Source organism: Triticum aestivum, chromosome 4A (assembly GCF_018294505.1).
Source record: "Triticum aestivum cultivar Chinese Spring chromosome 4A, IWGSC CS RefSeq v2.1, whole genome shotgun sequence".
In the NCBI taxonomy this organism is placed as follows: domain Eukaryota; kingdom Viridiplantae; phylum Streptophyta; class Magnoliopsida; order Poales; family Poaceae; genus Triticum; species Triticum aestivum.
In genome coordinates this window covers 370,903,023-370,924,390 of record NC_057803.1, presented here as the reverse complement: position 1 = coordinate 370,924,390, position 21,368 = coordinate 370,903,023, and the positions used below count along the sequence as shown (strand labels likewise).

The 21,368-nt window shown below is 44.5% G+C and overlaps 1 protein-coding gene across 2 annotated transcripts in view; it reads left to right on the top strand.

Annotated features, from left to right (window-relative positions):
* Positions 1–4,078, top strand: part of LOC123086122 (inositol monophosphatase 3) — a 32,126-nt gene extending 28,048 nt beyond the window's left edge. Inside the window, exons 7-10 of one of the 2 annotated variants that reach the window (XM_044507838.1) lie at positions 3,324–3,392; positions 3,472–3,572; positions 3,658–3,714; positions 3,833–4,078. In XM_044507838.1, coding sequence (XP_044363773.1) covers positions 3,324–3,392; positions 3,472–3,572; positions 3,658–3,714; positions 3,833–3,929 — 324 coding nt within the window. In that variant the 3' untranslated portion in view covers positions 3,930–4,078. Of the gene's footprint in view, positions 1–1,464; positions 1,580–1,655; positions 2,214–3,323; positions 3,393–3,471; positions 3,573–3,657; positions 3,715–3,832 lie in introns of those variants that run through there. The other variant, XM_044507839.1, reaches the window with a different exon arrangement.
* The last annotated feature ends 17,290 nt before the right edge of the window (positions 4,079–21,368 follow it).

Sequence of the window (21,368 nt, the reverse complement as noted above, 5' to 3'; positions counted from 1 at the left end):
TTGATGCGGTGTCTTCCTCTGATGTGCCATCTCTTCGTTATCCCCTTTGGCGACTCGACAGGTTTTGAAGACTCTTCTATGACGACACTCTCAAGGCGTGGATTTGGATTATCATCTTTTTCTAGTATTACACTTCTTCAAATGTAATGCTATTGCATACTGCATTTGAGGGGGGGTGTTAGGAAGTATTAGTATTGGTCTAGGAGCCCTTATTTTAGTCTGTGTTTACCTATATATATATATATATATATGACTATTCGTCACCCTGGGTGAGGAATAGTTATTCTTCACCCCCCCCCCCTATTTTAACATCAATTCATCGTAATTTTACATTCCGTAAATTTTGTCTTATTTCAGACGTAAAAATAGACCGTAAGAAAATATATAATCACCGTAAAAAATATTTTATGTTACATAAAGTTACAAACGTAAAAAATAGTGTAAAACATACATAAAATCCAAAATTTCTGGTCTTATGATCTATATATTTGTTTTCTTATGCCAAAGTTTATGTACTGAATCAATATGAATGTAAATAAGTTATTCTTCACCCGAGGTAATCTTACGATCATTTCATAATTAAATTACGTTTTGAATTCAAATAGTTACATTCCTATTGATTCACTACGTAAAATTTGACATAAAAAAATAAAAATATAGGTCATAAGACAAGAAAATTTGCAGTTTATGTGTATTTTAGACTATGTTTTTACGTTTGTAATTTTACATAACATAAAATATTTTTTACGGCGATTATATATTTTCTTATGGTCCCTTTTTGCGTCGGAAATAAGACAAAACTTACGGAACGTAAAATTACGATGCATTGATGGTAAAATAGAGGGGGGAGGAGGGTGTGAAGAATAACTATTTCTCACCCAGGGTGACGAATAGCGTGACCCTATATATATATATATATATATATATAGAGAGAGAGAGAGAGAGAGAGAGAGAGAGAAGTTGCTTTCCTAACAGTACTAAGCTTGAAGTTGAATATTTTTCTCTGAAGGAGTGGCTTCATTTACAACGGAGGATACAAGTCTTTTATATAGGACAAAGAACCGACTATAGGCTGCACATTACGTGCACTACAAACTAGTAATAGTGTGTGAACATGGACTTCTAAGTCCAGCCACACTGCTATCCTATCCTAGCCTTACAGGCTCAATAAATGCCTGCCATCTTATCCTGCCAAGTGCAGGTTATCCTTGACCCTTGTGGTTGCTTGGAGAAGAGTTTCCTTGGAGATTGGGTTGAAAACAACATCTCTTACACTTGGAGGAGTATTCTCAAAGGTTGCGATCTTATCAAATAAGGCTTGATATGGCGTATAAATGGCCAAAACGTTAATATCTGGGAAGATCCATGGTACCAAGAGGGATTACTAGAAGACCTAGTAGTACAGTTAGAGGCCAAATTTTACTTCAGAAGGTCTGTGATCTGATCGACCCTATTTCTGGACAGTGGGACCAAGATCTTGTTCAACAAGTATTCAATGCTGATGTTGGCCCTCATATTCTGAGTATTCCAATTAAGGACGGATTTGATGATCTTCCAGCTTGGCATCCCGATCCGAAAGGTAACTTTTCGGTTCGTTCAGCTTACAAACTCAAAAGCTTACAAACTCAAACTTCAGTTGGATGATGTTGCTGCAGGTCAAACATCAACTTGCACTGTAGCAGATCGGACAACAAGCACTGCAATGGTTTGGACCAAGCTTTAGAGTTTGAGAATGCCTAGGAAAATCATCATGTTCCTTTGGAGATTGAGTCACGACACCCTTCCTGTCCGGTTAAATCTTAAACGTCGTGGAATTGACCTGGATACCATTTGCCTGATGTGCAAACACCTCGACGAGGATGGTGGCCATGCCTTCCTCAAATGTAAATTTGCGAAGGCCGTTTGGCGTGAAGCTAACCAAGAGCATGTAAGGGGATTGGTGCTCAGTTGCACTGATGCAAAACAATCAGTCGAAGTTCTGCTATGCTTGGAGAATGTGACATCCATGTTCTGCATTTGTTTGATGTGGAATTTGTGGAATGCTAGAAATGCTGTCAATAATGGTGATAGGTGCCCTTCAGCAGCGGCGGTCGTATCCTGTAGTGCTGTACAGGTTACAGAATTTTCTGAACACCTTCGTATACCTTCATGTTCGGTTGTAGCGCCTGCTGAGCGCTGGTCTAAGCCTCCTGATGATTTCCTAAAGATGAACACTTGTGGCACGTTCCTAAAAGATAACAGTACAGGAGGTTGGGGCTTTTGTGCAAGGGATGCTTCTGGAGATGTCATCGGTGCTGGTATGGGCCACATCCACTTCCTGAAGGATGCTTTGCATACAGACGATAGCTTGTCTGAAGGCGATTGAGTTCGCGACTGAAGTTGGGTTTGGGCGTATCATCATTGAAACAGACTCGACTGTGCTCGCTTGGGCTCTTCTTTCCAATGAATTGGATACTGCTTGTAACGGAGTTCTCTTTTGGGAGGCAAAATTTCTTCTTTTTACTAGCTTTATCGAGTTTAAGGTGCTTGCGTGTAAGCGTGGCTGTAACTCAGTGGCGCATGTCCTGGCTACTCCATGGTGCCCATATGTCCCAGGGTGGTACCATGTATTATCTCTGGTGGCTAGCAATCTAGCTGCTTCTGTATGTTAATAATAAAGCCAGGTTACTGTTTAAAAAAACGTGGGGTTGGGGGCGGGGGGCCAGCCTTTTCCTTTTCAGTATGCAACTGACAAGGATATATTGAGAATTTTAGGTGTGTGCTCAGGTAGACTAGCCAGCCAACAGTCGCTGGTTAGACATGTGCAACCTATGAGCTAATGCTTTGTCGGTACACATACTTATATGACCATTCATGCATTTTCTTTAACTCTCCAATTGTAAATGAGATGAACAGAATTGTGTGTATCAAATCTGTCCATATCACATTGAATGGCTTTTAAATTGTTCTGCATCTTGAATTATCGTACTAGCAGAATGCATAAAATAATTGCTCATTTGTTGGCCTTCTTGTTAGAGTGGGAGAACGGCATAGAGTTACTGTTATCCGTTCCATATTAGTTTCAATACAGCACATGGTTCATTGGAGAAACATAGTTTAAGCCCCTCGTACTTGACGACACAACATTTGCAGCTAGAGTATTTTTTGTTTTCTTTTAAGTGGCAATTGGGAATATGTAGCCACACATTGCACATTTTTCTTCACTAATAATTATATTGCACACGACAGCTGTAGTATTATGCCATGAAAACTTAAGTCTGGACGTTTTACTTTCAAAAGAATTCTACTGGAGTGTTCAACAAATAACCATATTAATTGAGCAGGTAGGGACCAAAAGAGACAAGCCCACTTTGGATGATACAACCAACAGAATTAATAAGTTACTATTCAAGGTAAACCCTGTAAAGTAACATTTTTATCGGAGTTATTTGTAGCATGTCAATATTCTAACGGGTTATTCATTTTTTTCAGATTAGATCTATACGTATGTGTGGCTCTTTGGCTCTAAACATGTGTGGAGTTGCTTGTGGTAGGCTAGATTTGTGTTATGAGATCGGTTTTGGTGGCCCCTGGTATGGTTACCAAATTATTAACGATAGTTTTACATGGAAAATATATAAACCAAAAGTCACATCTAATTGTTAAATTTTCCTCTAGGGATGTGGCTGCTGGAGCTTTGATTCTAAAGGAAGCTGGGGGTTTTGTTTTTGATCCGTAAGTTGTCAAATTTAGTCAAAACTATGTGGCTGGCTCTTGCTATCATAGTACATAATTTGATGAGATTTGGTTTTTCCATTTCTTGTTGTACATTTTCTTTCATTTTGACTTTCAGGAGCGGTGATGCGTTTGATCTGATGGCGCAAAGAATGGCAGGATCAAATGGCCACCTCAAGGATCAGTTCATCAAAGCATTGGTTGATGCAAGCTGAATAACTTATTTCTCGTTTCAAGTAGAATGTAAGATGGCCCCACCAATAAGTAATTAAGGACTAATTTTTGCGTAGTTCTAAGTGGACACTATATGCATATTTTGCAAACATGGCGGATCTAATGACATGTGGATATATTGCTCGTTTTATTGACCATGCAAGTAATGGTGTGATCAAACATTGGGGTATAGCTAGATGATCGTTGTGAACGACTGCAAGGGCGAATGGGAGGGCGATGCGCTTCACGACAGGCCTCTATGCTCGTTGTCGCCTTCCTGATGTAGGGTGGAATCCTAGGGGTAGATCTTTCACGATTTGGAGGGGGATTTCCGAAGAACATGGCAAACACACGAAGAATACAAGGGGGAAAATAAGAGGAAACACTCAAATAGATTGATACAATCACACATGCTAGATCCATGAACACAAAGAGAGATACATGATTCAAATCCAACAAAGGGGGATACAAGTAACTAGTTCTTCTCCAAGAGGTCTTGAATCCACTAGGGGATCTTCCCAGAAGGGGGGTCTTCCACTTGGGTGATCTTCTCCTAGAGGCCTCGGTCTCCAAAGGGAGTAGTATCAGGTGGATGAGCAATTCTCTATCTCTAGTATGAGCTAAACCAATGCTAACCTAATAAGAGGGAGGAGGAGTATATATAGTCTAGGTGGACGAAAGGGTACATGGGCCTTGGCCCTAGTCTTTATGCGTAGACAGGTGTTGGGCGTCCGGATGGTCTTGGACGTTTGGTGGCCTGCGAAGGTCCGGTCGTCCGGTGTTTCTGCTCTGGCCAAGCGTTGCCGAAAGTCCGGTGGGCGTACGGCGTTTGGGGCTCAGTCGTCCGGAGGTCTTCGGAATCTGTTAATTTCCCTTCTGTGATGTGACACCGGATGTCTGGAGCCGGTCGGTCGTTCGGACGCTGGGAGGTGTCGGATGTCCGGCCGCTGTAGCGTTTGTTGGCTGGGACTTGGGCTGGCCGGCTGGGGCTTCAGGCGTCGGACGTTCGGACTGGTTCGGTCATCCGGTGGTTGTAGTTTTCATGGCAGCTCTTCTTCTTGGTTCTTGTACTTGGTGTGCTCGCCGTCTTGTTCGTTAGTTGTAGTTGCTCCGTGGCTTTCCTCTAAGTACCTGATCACACATAGGGTCTCCGCTTGAGGTAGTAGCCATGTCTCACATGTGGGGAGTGGTAGTTCGGAGAGGAGCGAGTTCACCTTAGTTTCAATAGCCTTTGCTCGAGCTCTAGTCATTGGTCCATGTGGTGTCGTAGGAGATGTAGATAAGTCCATGGGGATGACCGTAGGATGCTCCGCATCATCTCCCCCCTCCCTTGGGAATGATCCGACCTCGGATCGAAAGTCTCATCACCATGGTAGGGAGAGAGATCCTTGATGTTGAAGATGTTGCTCACATTGTACCTGTCGCGCGGTAGGTCGATCTTGTATGCATTGTAGTTGTAGTGTGCTAGCACCTTGAAGGGTCCGTCGGCTCAAGGTAGAACCTTGAACTTGCATTCTTTGGGGAAGCAGTCATTGCGAAGGTGTAGCCACACAAGATCTCCGATGTTGAATATCATGGGGTTCTTGTTGGTGTTGATCTTGGTCGTGAGGCGTTGTACTTGGCGCTCGATGGTGTGCCTTGTATCTTCATGCACCTTCTTGAGATAGCTCGCTCGTGCACTCGCGTCCATGTTGATGTGCTCTTGTAGTGGTAGAGGTAGAATGTCCAATGGGGACAATGGGTTGAAGACGTAGACGACCTCAAAGGGTGACTTGCCGGTAGTCGAATGTCTTGCGCGATTGTAGGCGTACTCGGCGATGGGTAAGCACTCCTCCGACTCCTTGATGTTCTTCTTGATCAACACGCGTTGGAGAATAGATAGCGTCCGATTCGTGACCTCCGTTTGGCCGTTCCGACGCGCTCCTGATCCTATCTTGATTCAAATCGAAAACCCTCTCTAAGGTGGAGCCTAGTTGAAGGTATCATTCAAAGAATAAATGGGAATCCAAATCCACTTTTAGTGATATAGATGAAGTCTCGCTCAGTAAAGAGAGTTGTAGATTCGTAGAAGAGGACCATGCTTGATTTCATGTTGAGCCGACTCTAGTCCGACGTCAATCCCTGAGCGCTGAAGGAGCTCCTGAACAGACTCCAAAACGGTCGGGCACGATCTCAAACTTCTAGGGCGGCAAGGAGATTCCTCGATGAGGACTAGTGAGGCTATAGTACTTACTATGCATAGGACTACAAAGGGTGGATCCTCGAATTGAAAGAGAGATTGAGAGGGATCAAGAATCCTAATTCTCGCTATTTGGAATGGATCCAATTCTATTGAGTTTGACTCATTCTGATAAAGACGTTCTTCAGTAATATCATCATGACTTTCGAAATCATATGCGGTAGCAATACCAAACCAAATACGACAAGTAGTGGGGTCCTAAACTAACCCTTGGCTAAACCTTGGAAATCTTAATTCCATAATGCCTTTCAAATCCTCCTAGCCACTATCCTACTGTAATTATTCTCGCTAAGAAGAATGCCCATGTCATGGCAATTCCACCCAGAAGGTAATGGGGTAGAAGAACTCCTGGATGTCTGGTGCCTCATGGTTTTCTAAACCCGAACTCAGAGCTGGTTATCACCAGATTCGTATGGCACTGGCGATGAATTCAAAACAGCCTTCTAGACTCTAAAAGGGCACTACAAGGTCATGTCCTTCGGCCTCGCGGGAGCACCAGCCACCTTTGGTTTGTGGATGGTATGCCGAAGAGAACAAGAGCTTGATTCCGAGCTTGGCGCATAGGGTCTTCCAAAAGTAGGTTAGGAACTGGACGTCACAGTCTGAAACAATCGTCTTTGGCACTCCATGTAGACGCAAGATTTCCCTACAAAAGAGATTTGCAAACATGTGAAGCATCATCTATCTTGTTGCATAGGATAAAATGTGCCATCTTAGAGAAACGGTCCACAACAACGAACACAGAATCCTTTCCATTTTGAGTTCTAGGCAAACCAAGCACAAAGTCCATACTAATATCTTCCCATGGGTGATATGGAACGGGAAGTGGCATATAGAGACCATGGGATTGAGGTTTAGACTTAGCTTTGCGACATGTAGAGTATTAGTTGGTGAAGCGTGAGACGTCACGGGACATCTTGGGCCAAAAGTAGTTCTTGAGAGCATGGCAAATGTCTTGTCACGTCCAAAGTGACCCATAAGTCCTCCTCCATGAGCTTCTTGCAAAAGTAACAAACAAAGAGAAGACTCGGGGATACATAGTTTGTTAGCTCTCATAAGATAATCATCTTTGATGTAATAGCTTTCTCAAGATGTATGCGTCAAACACTTGTCATAAGGAGTAGCAAAAGTAGGATCATGCGCATACAAGTCTTTTATGTGCTCAAAGCCAATGACACTCAATTCAAATTGAGTAACAAGCATGCATTTGCGGGAAAGAGCATCCGCCACAACATTCTCTTTACCCTTAATGTACTTGATGACATAAGGAAAAGACTCAATAAACTCACTCCATTTGGCATGTCGCTTATTCTATTTAGTTTGACCCTTAAGGTATTTAAGCGTTTCATGATCCGTATGGATGAAAAATTCATGAGGGTGAAGATAATGTTCCCACACGTGTAGAACTCTCATTAAAGCATATAACTCTTTGTCATAGATGGGGTAGTTAAGTTGCGCTCCGGAAAGTTTCTCACTAAAGTAGGCTATGGGGCGCTTCTCTTGCATTAACACACCTCCTATACCGTTGCCACTAGCATCACAATGAACTTCAAAGGTTTTGTTAAAATTGGGCAAGGCAAGCAAAGGAGCATGTGTAAGAAAATTCTTAAGCTCATGAAATGCGGTATCTTGGGATGGTCCCCAAACGAATGGTGCATTCTTTTTACTCAAGACATGCAAAGGGGATGCAATAGTGCTAAAGTCCTTAACGAATCTACAATAGAAACCGGCTAAGCCAAAGAAACTTCACACTTGTTGCAAGTTGGTTGGTTGTGGCAAAGATTTAATAGCATCAATTTTAGCTTCATCTACACGAGCACCCTTAGAGGACACAACAAAACCCATGAAAACAAGCTTATCAACACCAAAAAGGCATTCGTCCATATTAGCATAAAAGCGCTCTTTTCTAAGAGTTTGCAAAACGGTTCTAAGATGGGTGACATTATCTTCTAGAGACATGCTAAATACAAGGATACTGTCAAAGTAGACCACAACAAATACGCCAATGTATGGGCGAAGAACATAATGCATCACCCACATAAAAGTGTCGGGTGCTTCGGATAAACCCATAGGCATGACCAACCATTCATACAAGCCAAACTTGGTTTTGAAAGCAGTTTTCCATTCATCACCTTCTTGAATGTGTATTTGGTAGTAACCACTCTTAGGATCATTTTAGAGAAAATTGTGGCTCCACTAAGCTCATCGAGCATATCGTCAAGGCGTGGAATGGGATAGTGATAACGAACGGTGATAGCATTAATGGGACGACAATCGGAACACATGCGAAAAGTACCATCTTTCTTAGGCACAAGAATAACTGGAATGGCACAAGGACTTAAGCTTCATGTACATGTCTGTTGTCAATGAGTTGTTGTACTTGCCGTTGTATTTCCTTGGTTTCTTCGGGGTTGACGCGGTAGGGTGCCTTGTTCGGTAATGGTGCGCCGGGGATGAGGTCGATTTGGTGTTCAATGCCGCATAGAGGAGGTAGTCCCGGAGGTAGCTCATCGGGGAAAATGTCCTTGAATTCCTGCAATAGAAAAGACAACACTGAAGGTAGATTGTGAGAGGTGTTAGTCCTTGCCACTTCATCTTTGCACAATAAGACATAGTGCATAACACTCGATGGGTTCTCACACACTTCTCTCATATCACTTTTGGTAGCGAATAGCACTAAGTTTTTATTACCGCTCATCATGGAGGCACTCATTTTGGGCTTATGGCTTTCACTCCCTTTTTGGTGGCTCACTCTCTCACTATTCTCTCCATGATGGGTACTTGCTTGTTTGTCGGCGATCACTTGGCTTGGTGACACAGGTCGTAGCATGTACTCCTTTGCCTTCATCTTGAAGCTATAGTGATTGGTTCTTCCATTGTGGATGACGCCGCGGTCAAATTTCCAAGGTCATCCAAGTAGAATATGGCAAACGGACATAGGAACCACATCACACTCGAAGGTGTCTTCATATGCGCCAATCTTGAAGGAGACTTGAACGGTGTGCTGCACTTGAATGGTGCCGGAGTCGCTAAGCCATTGGACCTTGTAGGGACGAGGATGCTTCATCTTGACCAATTGGAGCTTGGAGCATAGTTCTTCACTTGCCAAGTTGTGGCAACTTCCTTTGTCAATGATGACCTTAATGCAACGTCCATGGATGCCTGCCTTAGTGTGGAAGATGTGGCAATGTTGATCTTCGTCTTGTTGGTGGTTAAGTGACCTTGGAGACAATGAGAGCGGGGCTCAAATCATTGTCACAAAAGACTTGGTCATCTTCATCTTCATTCACTTGCCGATGCATAGCCACATGTTCAAGGGCGTTGATGAGGACATCAATACCATTGTTACACCCACAACCCCTACTGCTACATATACTGGATCAATTACTAGAGCTCGCGCACGCCAATTAAATTATCAGGTACTTCCGTTTCTTGGTAATGATTCTAATGTTCATGAGAATATAATGTTGCCTAAATTGGATAGATTTCTTTTGCTTACAAACGAAGGGCCTGGCATGGATAAGAGGGATGAACACTGGAGCAAGACCAAGCATGAAGATGATGGCATGCACAAGGGGAACAAGAACGGAGTTGCAAGTGATGATTTCAGGACTTTGAAACCACCATAAGGAGAGCATGAAGCCTTGGACGAAATATACAAAATGCCACTTCATAAATTTCGTCTAGAGACTATTCTAGGTGCTGCGTCACCTTATTATTGGGCCAGGCCCATGTAATTTAGAAATACTTAAGTATAGGCTGTTTTTAGAGTCTGTATGTGTGGACAAACAAGAGTTAGAGTTTGTTTCAGACCCCTCCTCCAAGGGCCACGAAATTCCCCCCTCTTCCTCCATATATACAGCCCTTAGGGCGTCATTTAGACTTTGGGTTTTGTTTAGATTAAAAGTTCGCCGTAGCTGCAACTTCATGGACTTTGTTTGTGTTCAACGACCAAAACAAGACGTCACAGAACCCCACCTTGATCAATAAAGCTTTCATCTTAAATTTGCAATATCTAGATTGCAATCTCAATTTCTTGCTTGTTCTTCCTTTGCTTGCAGGAAAAAGACCCTCGTGGTTAGGTTAATCGTGCTCCGGCTTGGCCAATAACCTCTCGGAGTTGGTTTAGTGATTGCTAAGGCACGACGTCCTCGCACGTTTGTAGTCGGGTCGTCAAAGTATACTCCACCGAAACGATAATCACCTTATCATCGAAACATGGGACACCTTTGCCTCTATCAAGTGGTATCAGATTTCTAGGTTGCTCGGTGAGATTTTACAGTTTTTCGTAGTTTAGATTGAGTCTGTTCTTCATACCTACAGTCCAGGAAAAAGCCAAAAAAAATTAGGGTTAGTTCATCATATCGAACCAATCTGAGCCTTTGTATAATCTTTTTAGGGTTTTGCATTGTTGAATTTGCGGTTGTATCGTCGTGTCTAGTTGCTGGTCTTAGTGTCTAGTCCTTTAGAGTTTTGAGTTCTGTTCACAAGTTGTCACGCCGCCGCATCATCGTCATCACCGCTGCCATATACCACCATCATTGTCACCGCTGCCATATACCACCATCGTCATCACCACTGCCATATACCACCATCGTCATCACTGCTGCCATATACCACATATCCACCGCCATCACGATAATCCGAGTCCACCTCCATCACAGATTCGCCACCAGTCCGTGTTCCACCGCCCTCCATATATCCACCACCAGTCCTAGTCCGAGTCCACTATTTGTTCTTTTGTTTTCGATTTCCAGATCACGCCATACTCCGAGTCGTGACAAGTCGGACTCCCCAGCTTTCGTGCTACCCGCAGTAGAAAAATAGTTCCGGTTTAAAAAAAACTAAGTCTGGAAAATTCTGGCTAGGAAGTTTTTAGACCATTTCTAGACTTTTTCGGAAAAAATTGTTGCGGAGGAAAAAAAAGAGGACAAAAAAGTGAAAAAAAGTGGAATTTTTTTTCAGAGTGTGCTCCTCCCTTGTTTACGTGCAGCGCCGTGATTTTTTTTACTGTTCTAGGCTCGCGTCTCTAGTAAGGTCTAGCCTAGGACCAGCACAGTACCATCGCTGAGCGTTTATTCAACTTTGCATCTCTGAATTGATTATTGCTGACCCTTTTTGCTACCATATTATAAGCCTTCCTAGCTCCACATACATCTATGTCGTGCATTTGACTGTCCCTGGTAATCGCTCTATCCAAGCTTTGAGAGTTTTGACTACAACGGTTGCCAATCACCACCTGCCGCTTGGTAAGAACTGGTAAGAATTTGACATTTGCTTGACGGATTTGTGACACAATTCCACTTTCTAGTAGTCTGTAGGATCATATTCTTGTGTGTTTCTATTGCTGCTAACCATGGCAGGACCACAAGCCAACGAGATTGATTGGGAGAACATGACGAAGAAGGAGCTTCATGATAAATTTCAGCAAATGTTGAGTCAACAGGTGGAAGACGTCATGGCCACTTTTGGAAAGGCACTAGAGAGGATTGATGACGTTGAGAAGACAATTGACACCAAGTTGGACGCCAAGTTCGATGAAGTACTCACGCGTCTTCCACAACCACCACCCGTTGCACCTATCACACCTCTACATCAACAACAACATCGCCTTCCAAATCAAGTGGGACGAGCATTGCGCGTTCCCCTTGAGCCCGGTCAAACTTCTCGTGCCGCTGTACCTACTGTTGATGCTTCTATAGCTCCTGCTGCTACTGCAGAGGTGGAGGACCATTACGAGGATGTGGTAGATCAAAATTAGAATTACGTGCAACCACCAGCACCACCACCACTAGGTCGTCCTCATGCATATCATCGCAACGGTAGGGCTGCACCACCACCTGAGGTATGAGATCATGACCATCTTCCTAAACTAAAATTGAATATTCCACCATTTGAGGGGTAGATATGTTCCTGATATATATCTTACTTGGGAGTTAGAAACTGAACAACGTTTTACATGTTTACAATATCCCGAGGAGAGACGTATTCCTGCTGCTGTTTGTGCTTTCACTAGTTTTGCATGTGTTTGGTGGTCTGAACATTGTAGATTATATCCTATTCCAGCTACTTGGGATGCTTTGAAAAATGCTATGCATACTCGCCGGGTTCCACCATATTACCAACGTGAATTGCTTCAAAAATTGCAGTGTTTGAGACAAGGAAAAAATTCTGTAGAAGAATATTATCAGGAATTACAAACTGGTATGATTAGATGTGGTATTGTTGAGGATAATGAAGCTATGCTTGCACATTTTATGGGTGGATTAAATAAAGAGATTCAGACCATTCTAGAGTATAAGGAATATAATAATATCACTCATTTATTCCATCTTGCTTGCAAAGCTGAACGTGAAGTGCAGGATCAACAGGCATTGGCGCGAACTAACTTTTCTACAGGCCGACCTTCATCATGGGCACCGCGTGCATCCTCTATGTCCACACGTTCTGCTACACCGGCATCTCCGCCAGCTGCCGCCTCCAACGTGATACAAGAAAGCAGACACAACCACCACTATCTGCCAAGAGCACACCTTCTGGGCCTGCACAGAGCTCTTCTTCCTCCATGGCATCAACAGGGCAAACACATGATATTATTTGTCGTTGTTGCAAGGGTGGAGGTCATTATGCGAGAGAATACCCATCTAGGTGTGTGATGATTGTTACTGAGGATGGTGGGTATGAGTCCGCTAGTGACTATGATGAGGAGACTTTGGCTCTTATTACAAGTGAACAACACGATGGAGATGATTCTGATCATGAGACGCAATACATGGCTGCTAAAGATGCTAACATGTATGAATGTTTAGTTGATCAATGTGTTCTGAGTGTGCAGGTTACACAAGCAGAGCAAAATGAGAGGCATAATTTGTTCCATACAAAGGGAGGAAGGAACATTCTGTTCGCGTCATCATAGATGGAGGGAGCTGCAACAACTTGGCTAGCATGGAGATGGTGGAGAAGCTAACCCTCACCACAAGACCACATCCACATCCTTACTACATCTAATGGTTCAACAATAGCGGCAAGGTTAAGGTAACACTTACTGTCCGTGTGCATTTTACTAGAGCTTGCGCACGCCAATTAAATTATCACGTACTTTTGTTTCTTGTAATGATTCTAATGTTCATGAGAATATGATGCTGCCTAAATTGGATACATTTGTTTTGCTTACAAATGAAGGGCCTGGCATGGATAAGAGGGATGAACACTGGAGCAAGATCAAGCATGGATATGATGGCATGCGCAAGGGGAACAAGAACGGAGTTGCAAGTGATGATTTCAGGACTTTGAAGCCACCATAAGGAGTGCATGAAGCCTTGAACGAAATATACAAGATGCCACTTCATAAATTTCGTCCAGAGGCTATTGTAGGTGCCGCGTCACCTTATTACTTGGGCCATGCCTATGTAATTTCAAAATACTTAAGTATAGGCTATTTTTAGAGTCTGTATGTGTGGGAAACAAGAGTTAGGGTTGGTTTTGGACCCCTCCTCCAAGGGACACGAAATTACCCCCTCTTCCTCCATATATACAGCCCTTAGGGCATCGTTTAGACTTTGGGGTTTGTTTAGATTAAAAGTTCGCCATAGCTGCAACTTCGCATACTTCGTTTGTGTTCAACGACCAGACCAAGACGTCACAGAACCCCACCTTGATCAATAAAGCTTTCATCTTAAATTCACAATATCCAGATTGCAATCTCAGTTCCTTGCTTGTTCTTCGTTTTCTTGCAGGAAAAAGACCCTCGTGGTCAGGTTGATCATGCTCCAGCGTGGTCAATAACCTCTTGGAGTTGGTTTAGCGATTGCTAAGGCGCGACGTCCTCATACGTTCATAGTCGGGTCGTCAAAGTCTACTCCACCAAAACGATAATCACCTTCACATTGAAAGACGAGACACCTTTGCCTCTATCATGCGTCCATTTCTACCTCACTCATGGAGTCATAGGTACCATCGTCGTTGTTGATCATGGTGCGCCAGTTGGTGCACTCAAATATCTTGTGTCCTCGGCCTCCACATGTGAAGCATTTAATGGAACTTGTCTTGACGGTATCATCCGATGGAGTTGTAGATGATGAAGCTCTCGGCTTGAAGTTGCTTATAGTAGGAGGACGACTTGATGTTGTCAAACTTCTCTTTTAACTTGACTTGTCGCCATTGCTTGTAGAAGGTTTGGTTGAGGTAGAAGGCGGCGTAGTCATTGAAGCGTGATTGTAGGAGCCGTATGTCTTGGAAGAGTACTTGACATACTTGTAGTCTTCTTGCACTTGATGCTCCGCCTTGGTAGCTTGGTGCATGAGTTCGATGAGGATTGAGTAAGGTTGGAAGTTGGCTATTTTCTTGATAGGGCGGTTGAGGCCATTCAAGAGTTGCGCCATGGTTTGCTCCTCATCTTCCGTGACATTTGCTCGAATCATGGCAATCTCCATTTCCCTTTAATACTCTTCAACTAACTTTGTGCCTTGCTTGAGGGGTTGTAACTTCTTGAAGAGGTCGTAGCTATAGTATGTGGGTACAAAGAGCGCTCACATGACATCCTTCATTTGATTCCATGTTGTGATGGGTGGGTCACCTCTTGCTGCTCGACGCTCAATGACTTGCTCTTACCAAATGAGGACATAGTCTTGGAACTCAAGAGATGCCATGGCGATCTTCTTCTCTTCATGATAGTTGTGCAAGTGAAAGATCTTGTCAACTTTCAATGCCCATGAAAGGTAGTCTTCGAGGTCGTTGCTTTCGGAGAACTTAGGCATGGTGAACTTGAGCTTGCTGTAGCATTGATCTTCATTGTGTCGGGGCCGATGGTGATTACGCTATTAGTGTGGAGGAGGGTCTTGAGCCGCTTGCTCCTCATGCTCCACTTGATTGTTTTGTCATTGAGGTTGTGGAATTCTTGCACGGTTCCTAATTTCTTGGCGTTCCTCAAGGTGTGTGGCTTATTCTTATCGCTCTTGGTGGAGGGCCTCTTCTTGAAGATGTACTTGGTTGTTGCGCTCATTGACGGATTTTGTTTATTCACGTAGAGCAGGTTGGGCTTCAAGGGCTTGTTCCTCATGACGATGTCTTTCTTGTTGAGGGGCATCGCCATCTTGTTGTTCTTGTTGGTCTTGCGTATTGGAGCTTGCTCGTGGACCGAAGGTTCATTAGCTTGTTGCCTTAGTCGTTCATGTTCACGTAGATGTGCTTGTAACCCATTGCCATGAAATGGATTTTGTGGAGCTTGATGAACTTCATGGTCTTGGCGACGTTGTGGACAAGCTCGTGGAGGACTTGCATCTAAAGAAGATTGCGAAGAATGATGACATGAGTGGCTCCGTCTTGAATAGGATGAAGATGCAGAAGAACGGTTAACCAACAAGGCATGACTTTCATCCATCCTTGCATCGTTCTCCTCCTTTTGTGCAGTGAGCTTGTTGTCGAAGTAGTCTCTTGTACATTACTCGGAGTGTCACAAGTCAGTAGCAAGTAGGTCGATGCGGCCACCCAATGCTTCATTCTCTTGATGCAAAGCTCTTTGCGCGCCGAAGAGGTGGTTCTTGGTGACGTAGATGTTCGGGTCCTCATCTTGCTCGATGAAGAGTTGGTTCGAAGAAGTAGTTGGCCTATCCATCATCTCAAGCAAATGTGAGTGGAAGAATGACAATAACTAGAAAAAATGTACCTTACCCGATGTTGAGAATGGATCAATGATCACTCGATAGAGTAACAAGGAAATAACACAATTGGTACCGGATCTCTTTAATTCTCACACCTACACAAATAAAGCCTTTGGTGGAGCTTGGTGAGGATGGTGGCACAAAATTTGATGCGAATGCTAGCAAGATTCACTAATGTTGAAAAAGATTCACAAATTCACAAATGCAACAAGTAGACCAATAGTAATATGTTGCACACGGAAACACACACACACACACACACACGTAAAGATAAATGGGCTCGTGCAACCAAGGATGGATCTCAAAATGTGGAATCCATGGAAAATGCTCTTGTTGCACAACACTAGAGAGACGCTAGCACGATTTCCCAATAGGCGGATACGAGACTTGTGCACAACCGACAAACAAAAAAATGCAACGACTTCTATACCAAGTATGCTATATCTTTGTTGTTCTGGTGATACGATCCAATATGATTGAGTATGACAATCTTAATGTAGTATGATGCTATTGTGTATATGCGGTGACAACTTTGTGACACAAGAGATGATATAAAGATGCTTGTACCAAGATGATATGGTATGTATGCAATGGGAAACTATGATCACAATTGTGCACAAGTAACGTTGCCAGGCAATACTCAAATGGCTAGTCTCGTTTGGAAAGTGACGCAAAATGGCCTATGAGGTTATCAATGCAATGGCAAGGGGAATACACGAAGGTGTCGTCGGAGTTACCATCCCTTGCTTATGGAGGATGGTGTGAAAATGGTGAGGTTGTCGATGTCGTTGACGAGTCCGTGGTGAAGATGAGTGGTGGTGATGTCAATATCAAACCATTCCTAGTTAGCCAAAACACCATAGGAAATGGAGAACCACAACTCAAATTCTCAAAACAAAATGTATCAAAGTTGTCGGAGTTGGATGCGAGTAAGTGATGGTGGTTGCTGAAAGCGGTGGCGGTATGTGGCAATGCAATGAGGGGTTATCGGAGTGGTGGTGCGGAAGAAGTAGTGGAGATTGAAAAAATTTCGGAGGAAAAATTTCAGTTTTGTCAGGAAATGTCGGACGACCGAAGGTGATCGGATGACTGGTGCGGGACGGACATCCGGTGCCTGGGCGAAATTGGGCTGCGGGATGCACTAGGGTTCGGGGAGAGGAGGAAGAATTTGGTCAAAATTGGACAAATTTCGTGGGTGGAAATGGTGGGAATGATGGGGAAAAGCTAGATCCACTCGGGGCAAAGCAAATCCATGGACTAAATCCAACAAAACTTCATCATACCAACACATCACAAAAAAATTTGGTGGCTATTTTTGTGGGGCTTTTCAAAATTTGGACAAAATCAAGAAAATTAGGTTAGAAAAAGAGGGGTAGGGACTCCAAATTCGTGATCAACCTTGGCTCATGATACCAAGATGATGTAGGATAGAACCCTAGGGGCTGATCTTTCATGATTTGGAGGGGGATTCCCGAAGAACACGACGAACACACGAAGAACACAAGGGGAAAAACAAGAGGAAACACTCAAATAGACTTGATCCAATCACACATATGCTAGATCCATGAACACAAAGAGAGATACACGATTCAAATCCAACAAAGGGGGATATAAGTAACTAGGTCTTCTCCAAGAGGAGGTCTTGAATCCACTAGGGGATCTTCCAACAAGGGGGGGGGGGTCTTGAATCCACTTGGGGGATCCTCTCCTGGGAGGCCTCGGTCTCCAAAGGGAGTTGTATCAAGTGGATGAGCAATGCTCTATCTCTAGTATGAGCTAAGCCAATGCTAACCATAATAAGATGGAGCAGGAGTATATATAGTCTACGTGGACGAAAGGGTACATGGGCCTCGTCCCTAGTCTCCGTGCGCAGACAGGCGTCAGACGTCCGGAGGGTCTCGGAAGTCCAGTGGCTCGTGAAGGTCCGGTCGTCTGGAGGGCGCCGGTCATCTGGTGTTTCTGCTCTGGTCAGGCATTGTCGAAAGTCTGGTGGGCGTCCGACGTCCGAGGCTCGGTCGTTCGGAGGTCTTCAAAATTCATTAATTTCCCTTCTGTGATGTGACACCGGATGTCCAGAGCCGGTCGGTTCTCCGGACGCTGGGAGGTGTCGGACGTCCGGCCGCTATAGTGTTCATTGGCTGGGACTTGGGCTGGCCGGCTGGCGCTTCATTCGTCAGACGTCCAGCCTAGTCTGGTCATCCGACGGATGTAGTTTTCCTGGTAGCTCTTCTTCTTGGTGCTCCCGCCGTCTTGTCCGTTGGATGTTGTTGCTCCATGGCTTTCCTCTAAGTACCTGATCACACATAGGGTCTCCGCTTGAGGTAGCCATGTCTCACATGTGGGGAGTGGTAGTTCGGAGAGGAGTGAGATCACCTTAGTTTCAATAGCCTTTGCTCAAGCTCTAGTCATTGGTCCATGTGGTGTCGTAGCAGATGTAGGTAAGTTCATGGGGATGACCATAGGATGCTCCGCATCACTTCCTCCCTGGGAAGGGTGTCTCCCGCGAAGGAATGGGTGGAGCTGGCGACGATAGGGGCCGTAGCGACCTGAGGGTGGGGCGTCGGCGACGGTCGGGGTGCTTTTAGGAGCTGTAGTCTGATTTGGAGGAGGGAGAGGAGGTGGGTGTGTTCATGGGAACAAGGGAGACTTCGGCTTTGATGGTGCTATTGTGCTTGAGCCCTCACTACGCCGGCGGACTTGGCGGCGCAGGGGCTCCATGGCCGGCAGGAGTATGGTGGTGCGCGTGCTATATCCGGTGACCCCAACGTAGCCTGGGCGGGGTGCGGGTCCAAAGGCGCGTTGGCAGAAACTGCGGGTAGCGCTCTCCTTGAAGACACGGGGTGGACTCGTGGTTCGCTAAAGGAAGTCACCCGCCGCGTCTTGGTTGCGGTCTGTGGCGGGTGGGGGGGGGTGGTGCCCTGCTGGTTGCCATGGGGCCGGGATGTGGGGCAGGTGCACATGCCATAGATAATCCGACCAGGGTATGGTTGATGGTTGCGGTCGCTGGCGAGAAGCTCGGGTACCGTTGGCGGGCGCTATGGGGACAAGGTGGGCGCAGGGCCGACAGTGGTTGCGTTGCCAGTACTATCAGGCTGTCGTGTGTTGTGGGCCCATCCTTCGGGCTTCGCTTCGTTGAACTGGTGGCCAATGTCGTTCGGGGGGGGGGGGGCAATGCTGGCCCACCTCCTCCTCGTCGACTCTTACACGATTTACATGTCGGAACCAAACTTCATCGTCGACGTCGGCATCTTCGTCGCCGGCTTGACCGGTTGCCTTGATTGAACTGAGGACTATGCTCCACATCAGATCGTCAAGATTGGACTAGTGTGTTCATCATCGAATCAAATCTCAAACGAGATCATGGAAGAATCATCCATGTAGCTTGGGGGCTCAACGTCAACATTGCCCTCGCGCGATCGTGGAATTTTTAAGGACAACAGATTCATGTTTGCCGTCCCTGCCTCCTCGAGTGTCACTTTGACAATTGCTTCATTGGAATTGTGTGGAATTGAACCTACAACAACTTTGTAAAATTTCATCGCGTTCTGACAGAGGAATCTCCGGCAACCTCCGATATACTAGAGCCCTGTCGGATCTGGACGAGATTAGGGCGGGCAGTGCAACGTTCAACTTAGAAATCTTTTGGAACTTCCAACCGTTCATCTACCGCGGAATTATTATATCGATCACCCCTCAAAATCTGAGCTCGATTCGATCGTTCAAACTCCGGTAAACGTTTGATGAGGGCATAAATCTTCAGATCTATTTTGTGCGGGAGAATGAATCTGACCCGAGCTCATGTTTTTCATGAACGGGTTATTGGATGACCTTTTTGAAGGATGTTTTTTTAGAATATTGTGGTTTGTTATCAAACACGTGCCTTCAAATTTTAAAGCCTTTTCCGAGGTATTGTTCATCGTCGCGTCGGTGTCAAACCAGACCGACAACATCATTGCCCATGGATTACACAAGGCTGGCACACCAGTATCACCGCATGGTCACTTCAACAAGCCGACATTGATGGCGTCACAAATTTTGACCTACGTCGGTATTGTTGTGTCGCCTCTTTTCAAGCCGACATCCAACACGCCGACCGACTTCAACACATAGGCTGACATGGAGGCTCCGACATATCTTAGCCGACCTATCCTGACACCTCGGCTGGACCGAGGGCTTTGTCATCTCTTCATCAACCTACTCAGGGGACTCCAGCATTACTAGCGAACCAACTTCCTCATGATAGCTGGACCGGGGGCTTCACCTCGCCACAAGCACGGACCGCGTCATCAAAGCCGAGCACAATAACTAGCTAAGTCATTTCATGCTCAGATTTAAAAAATAATAATTCCTATCCGCATTACATTCTTGTTAAAAAAGCTATTTGTTAAAAACTTTCTTTGTTCAAAACTACTTTATTTACCCAAGTTAACTAGCGGCTCGTAAACTTATATGCGCCAATTTTAAGTATTTTCTTTTAAGTCGTTGCGAAGTCTTTTTCTACTACTTTTTTGGCTCAAGTTACGATCAATAGTTGATAGCCTAGCTTCTCTATATAGCCGCTCGAGTTTAGTTTGCTAAACTTGTCTGAGAAGCACACTGCCTTCGTGAAAAGGAGGTTGAAGCTGTAGGTTGATGTACTTGAAGTCTAGAGATCGGATGTGTCATGTTATAGCACGACGGAAGCAAAATACTAATTTTAAGACCAATTTCGGATTGGCACCAGAAAACTTGATTTAATTTAGACATAAAGGTTTTACGTCAGTTTTTTTGGTTTCCAAGCATTACTTCCGCAATACAAAGCCACACACCTTTCGAGTATCGACAATATTAAATGGAGGCTGCGAGTAGAGCCAAACCCACCAGAAGCCAAGGTACTCCGCAGAGTCCTCAACAAAACATCCTCGGTACTCCTCGTATATTTGCATCGATTTTGAGTTGTGTCTTTGGTCAACAGATGGATTGCCTGGCTCCTGTGCTTACCCCTTAGGCTTTGTACAATGCAAGGTGCTTGGCGGAGGTTCTTAGAGAAATAAACCAGGCTTTCCTTAAGCACCAATGCTTATTTTTATAGGGTAGACACTTAATTAGGTGTCTCTCCTGTAGAAATAGGCACCGATGCTTCAGAAAAACCCAATTTATTTTTCTAAGCACCTAGCATTGTACAAGGCCTTATGTTTGCACGTTGTTCGGCTAAGGGTCTAAAGGGAGAACCACTGCAATTATTACTTTTGGTTTAACCAGTCAAGTACCTTAGTTGGAGGAAGCCCAAAGCTGACTATCACAACATGCATAAATTGGTTGGCAAACTGTAGGCAGTGTTAAACTATATATATATATATATATATATATATATATATATATATATATATATATACCTAATAGAGGTTATCCAAGTAAAACAAAAGGCCTGTCTTTCTGGAAAGCGCAAGTTGTGGGTGGTTTGGCCAGCCGAGGAGTCTTCATATACCAGGGGCTATTAGTTGCCCCCCACATATGCTCCTACGACTAAGTGTAGGTTTTAGCCCCATGGTCTGATTGCCTTG